This window comes from Danio rerio, chromosome 3 (assembly GCF_052040795.2).
Source record: "Danio rerio strain M-AB ecotype USA chromosome 3, GRCz13ab, whole genome shotgun sequence".
NCBI lineage: Eukaryota > Metazoa > Chordata > Actinopteri > Cypriniformes > Danionidae > Danio > Danio rerio.
Window position 1 is genome coordinate 39,182,501 of NC_141023.1, and position 5,974 is coordinate 39,188,474.

General features: G+C 35.8%; 1 protein-coding gene across 2 annotated transcripts in view; it reads left to right on the forward strand.

Annotated features, from left to right (window-relative positions):
* The window catches only part of aldoaa (aldolase, fructose-bisphosphate A a), an 11,062-nt gene extending 7,508 nt beyond the window's left edge, over positions 1-3,554 (forward strand). For both annotated transcript variants that reach the window (XM_087242268.1, NM_194377.2), the window contains 3 exon segments: positions 99-357; positions 1,351-1,550; positions 3,071-3,554. In XM_087242268.1, coding sequence (XP_087098394.1) covers positions 99-357; positions 1,351-1,550; positions 3,071-3,166 — 555 coding nt within the window. In that variant the 3' untranslated portion in view covers positions 3,167-3,554.
* The last annotated feature ends 2,420 nt before the right edge of the window (positions 3,555-5,974 follow it).

The following is a 5,974-nucleotide window of genomic DNA, read 5'->3' on the forward strand; positions in this document are numbered from 1 at the left end:
TTTAAAATATGGGTAATTTAAAATGATAAATGAACATTTGCTTAGCCCCACTCTTCTGAATGCTTTGAACGCTAATGTAATCTTGCATTCCTCCTCAGCATGGCATCGTTCCAATCGTTGAGCCTGAGATTCTGCCTGATGGTGACCACGACCTTAAGAGGTGCCAGTATGTGACTGAGAAGGTTCTGGCTGCTGTGTACAAGGCCCTGTCCGACCACCATGTCTACTTGGAGGGCACTCTGCTCAAACCCAACATGGTGACTGCAGGACACGCGTGTTCCCAGAAAAACACCCCTCAGGAGATCGCAATGGCCACAGTCACAGCTCTCCGTCGCACCGTTCCTCCTGCTGTGCCCGGTCAGTACTCAACCACGATTAGGGGCGTTTCAAATCCAAAGCACGATAACTATAAAGATAACAATTGAGTTCTAAAAATAGTTCTGAATGTAAAACAACAGCAGAGTATAAACTACAACCATAATGATAAAGATGTAAAGATGATATTGTTGGGAGCACTTTCAGAACTTCTTTTTTCTTGGCTAACAAACAATAAAACACTGACTGCTAGTCAGAATCCTCTCATATAAAAGGGGCTTGGCTACGGATGTCATTGTGAAGAAGCACTACTTGAAGTTGAGGCCACTTTTCAAAGATGATGACTATATAAAAAACGATTGGTTATAACTTTGCAAATTGAAGTGTAAAAATAAACGTACTTCATGTATTCAGTGCTAATTTTAGCATTTTTGTGTTGCCTCTTTTAAAAATGCTAGGGAATATAGGGTTTTTATTCCACTACACTGATTATAATCACTAAAGTATTTTGATTATATTATTACATTGTTAAAATAAAGATTCACTGGTCAGATGCGCTAGAACAGGGGTCATCAATCTTGGTCCTGGAGGGCCGGTGTCCCTGCAGGGTTTAGCTCCAACTTGCTTCAACACACCTGCCTGGATGTTTCAAGTATACCTAGTAAGACCTTGATTAGCTTGTTCAGGTGTGTTTGATTAGAGTTGGAGCTAAAATCTGTAGGGCACCGGCCCTCCAGGAACAAGTTTGGTGACCACTGCGCTAGAAGCTCACTGAGCTCATCTGCTGCTTACAAGCGGTGTTACAAAGTATCAACTAAAAATAACCAGATTTTTATCGTTCATCAGTGTTGATACAAATGTATTTATCATAATATTAATAGTTGTGTTTGGTGTGAACAGGCCTCTGCTAACTCCGCTCATGATGACACAGGCCTTACCTTATCACAGATAACTTCTAGAGCATGTCCATTATTTTATCATTCATTATCGTTTTCACGTTCCCGACTCATTTTGCCACACCTTTTAATGATACAGGCGTCACCTTCCTGTCTGGAGGCCAGAGTGAGGAGGAGGCCACGCTCAACCTCAATGCCATGAACCAGTGTCCTCTTCACAGGCCCTGGGCTCTGACCTTCTCCTACGGTCGTGCACTGCAGGCATCTGCCCTCAAAGCCTGGGGTGGCAAGAAGGAGAATGGCAAGGCCTGCCAGGAGGAGTTCATAAAGAGAGCTCTTGTAAGTTTCCAGAACTTAAGATCATCTGAGGTTACTAATCTGTGAATTCAAAAACCTATTTCAGCAACTGCTTCTTTCTGTAAGCCATCAGCCATATCAATAAATGTGACATTCTAATAACTAGTTTAACAAGAGAGTAAAAATCAACACTATGACTATAAGGATAATAGCATAAAGAATAATATAGTCTGGGAATTATGATATGGGCAAAAGAAGCCTATTACGGTTTACTTGAACAATATTTAGATTTTAATCCCAATTTTGTCTCAGACAGACTGAATCTGTGTTTACAGTGTGACTCTGAAATATATTTCAAAAGGAAAAATAATTAGATATTCACTAAAGATCTGTATCATGTCTTTAAAACAGACATAAAATAAAAATCACCTAGTAAAGCTGTATTTTTAGAACAGACCTAAAGCAAAACGTGTGTGTGTGTGTGTGTGTGTGTGCTTTGATGTTCTGTTTGACCAAATATCAGAAGTAGTTGCGTGCGTGTTCACAGATTTGTTTTGACATGCATAGATCATAGACCTCTTTGTGGCGCTGTCGTGAAAGGGGTCATTCACATATTGCGTCTTTTGTGCGCACAAGTCCATCATTTCCAATGGAGGTAGATTGATTGCGTGCACATATTGAGAGCAGCACTCTCGTGCTTGTATGCCAGGTGCACCCAGCTGAAAACCTCTCTTTATCAGACAAACTTAAAATGTAACTATTTTAAATTGCCGTAACTTTTCTTGAACGTAACAAGTACTGACTGATTAGCTTCATACATTCTGTGAAATATACACATTTAAGTTACCTCAGACAAACACAAGACACCTGAAGTGCTTTTCATTCTCTCCATACATGAAACTTGAATCGGAACTGCAGCACTGTTTCGTAAGGTTATCATCCTCTGAGAAAACGGTTGATGGTCACTGAGCAATGACAAAGGAGCAACCACAAAGCACATTAAAAATGCTTAAGAAAGTGACCCGCTCACACTTTCCACACACTTTTATACGCAATATATGATTGCCTTACAAATTACCTGGTTCTGCCATACATCAGCCTTTCTGTATCCAAAATTACTTAATCCCATACCACAGATGTTGACTTTTTTAGCACCAAGCACTGTGCTGAATTCATCATTGCTCTATACGCACGCTATTCTGTCTCCTGTTCTCACACACTGTTTAGGTGTGCTGCGCTATGATTGGTTCAAATACCATACTGCAGGAAAATCATGCTGTAACACGATTTAGAAATTACGCATGTCCAACTTACAGTTTCAATTAATCATGCATTTATGCATTTATTTTCAATGGATTAACTTGCACTAATTAATTGTTCACCTAAAGAACAACAATGTACGCTAGCAAATTAGACATTGTACATTTTGAATTCACAGACTTTAAAAGACCAATGTTTAATTTCAGCATTGGAAATAAAGACATGAAAGTATCAATTCAGAAGGAGGCTGAGAATTTCTCATGTTGATTTACATTTTTGTCTTGTGTTTCCCAAATCTGCAGAACAACAGCCAGGCCTGTGTTGGAAAGTATGTGTCCTCGGGAGATAAGGGTGCGGCTGCTGGAGAGTCTCTCTTTGTGGCCAATCATGCCTACTAATCACCAAGATGCCTTTTACATTTCACACCTCATCTTATTCCTGAAGAATCACTCAACCTGCTATTGACTCCATCATTTGACCCATTCCCTGTTTCTTTCTAGTGTTTGTTACTTCCATGTGTGAAACAAGATTATGAAACTAAGAGATGAAACCTAAAAGAGTAATAATGACGATTTAATAACCTCGATATATAAACCCCCCCTATTTTAATGACGGTCCTATGTGTTCTGATGTAGAGAAATGTTGCTGTTGTACTTGTAGTACTTCTATTAACTGTATTTGACTTGCACAAAACACATACACCTTTCAAGGGTGTATTATTATCGTAAATGTTTAATATTACAGACACTGGAAAAAGAACAGTAAAGTATCTTTATTCTAACCTAATGGTTGTTCCTCTTTGTGTTTGTGTGGTTGTTCAGATGACACATTTGTAAGGTTTTGAGTCAGCATTGTTGCAAAATTTCCCCTTCAACACCTATCTGGTGATTTATTTATTTATTTTTGAATCAAGAACTTAGTTTTATATGATGGTTATTGACTTGAGGAGCATTTTTGCAAAGTAACAAAAGTAACACTTTTATCTGTTTAGTATTTTTTGAAAAAATGCCTGAAAATTAACAATAGACTTACAATTACAACAACAGAATATTCAATTATTCAAGTTTGAGTATGGTAATTTATAAAAGTAAAATGAGTGGTAGACATTTGATCTTTAAAATTAAGTTTTGTTTTTTTTAGTGATGAGTGATTTAATAATGAGTGCCTTACAATGCTTGGATTGTGGATGTTAATCTGGCCAAAATCAAATTATTTCAGGAAATAACTCCCAACCTACTGTTTTGAAATCTTTAAACTTTTCAACAACATGCTATAGAAATTAAGTAAATAAAAATAAATATATACACTACCTTACAAAATTATTGTCACCTATCCAACTTTTAGGACCAACAAAAAATAACTTGACTACTAGTTGATCATTTGGTATCAAATATGGCTTATATGAAAGGCAAAGGCTTCTAGATTACGCTTATTTTACCCAAAAAAAATATGATCAAGCCTTGATTTTTAATTATTTAATTGGGACAGTAAGGTCTGACTTTTAGACAAAAGTCTTGTCACTTAACAGAAATAATGTACAGTACAGAATATAAAGTCATGGTGCAGTGGGAAAAGAATTATTATTGTGTATGACTCCCATGAGCTTGAAGGACTGCATTCATACATCTCTGAAATGATTCAAATAACTTAATAAAGTCATCTGGAATGGCAAAGAAAGTGTTCTTGCAGGACTTCAAGATTCATCTTGAATTCATTAAGACTCCTTGGATCCATCTACAATTCCTCAATCTTACCCCAAACATGCTCATCAATGTTCATGTCTGGTGACTGGGCTGGCCAATCCTGAAGCACCTTAACCTTCTTTGCTTTCAGGAACTTTGATGTGGAGGCTGAAGAATGAGGAGTGCTATCCTAATATGTGTGATGATTGGGATGCAGTTCAACAGATGATTTATCAGAAAAATCTGCCTTCTGCCATTTTCCAAATGATCAACTAGACGTCAAGTTATTATTTGTTGCTCTTACAGCTGGGATCAAGGACAAGACTTTTGTCATGTGGTGTATATTATTGCACATTTGTTTTAAAACTGGTTACACATTTTATATATTTTCTTAAAAGCGCTTTCGTCAATTTTTTGCACTTTTCATTATGAACCAAAACAATTGTAAAAAAAAAAAAAAACTATCAATTGTAGTAATTATGTTCTCATAACTTTATTACAAATGTTCTAAAAAACTTAAGCACAGTTTTCTTACTAGTTTTCTGATAATTTTCATGAATAGATACAATATTAAACAAAATAATACAATATATACTATTGTTTTCTGGCGAAATTGTTTACATGGGATAAAACTTTTGATTTTAGGATTCCTCAAAAGAGAAAAAGTACGGACAAAAAATACTACAAACATGATTTCTGATGTCCTTATTTTGTTTATTCCTGCAAGTTTATTTTGATGCATTTATGAAGGTTGACCAACAGATGGAGACATTGACAACTGCAATAAAACATTCTAATGATTTTTAACAGTTATTCTCATAGACATTATAATAGATATGCTGTTTATTAATATGTCTATGGTTATTCTTACTGTTCTGTTTATTATTTAGGTAAACTTATCATGTATTGAATGGCAATGTACTGCAGATATCTATATATGTTTTGTATCTATATGTCTCAGTACTAAAAGATAAGAAAAAATCCTGAAAATGCCCAAGTCAGAAGAAAGATTTGACTGTTTTTGTATGTTAATCAATTAATGCTCAAAGGCACCAATACTAGACTCAATGTTACCAACAAGGTTAAAGCTGTATTTAAAAGAAATATATTTAACTACAGATTATAAAATTCACAATTTTAAAAGTAACACGTAGCATGGTACATAATTTATAGTACATATTCAGTTTATAAAGTACATATTCAATATTATGAAATATTAGACTTTAACTCAAAGGACACTGTATAGATTAATGGGGGGAAATGCTATGCTGACAATCTTTAATGAAAGATGAACTTATTTATTACAATAATTCTTGATTCTTTTAAGTGTTTGTTGCCTAGTTTTAATTTGTCTTAGGACAGTAACAACCAATAGATTTGCATTGCATAATATGATATCACAGTAGTGCTGCTGGGAACTATTTACCTTTCTCGCCATTGCAGTGCGCTCGGTCGGATGTATTTCTGTGCCGCACGGACTGCTGCTGTGATTACTGCGTTCGACTGTCAAGCATTTGAGGGGAT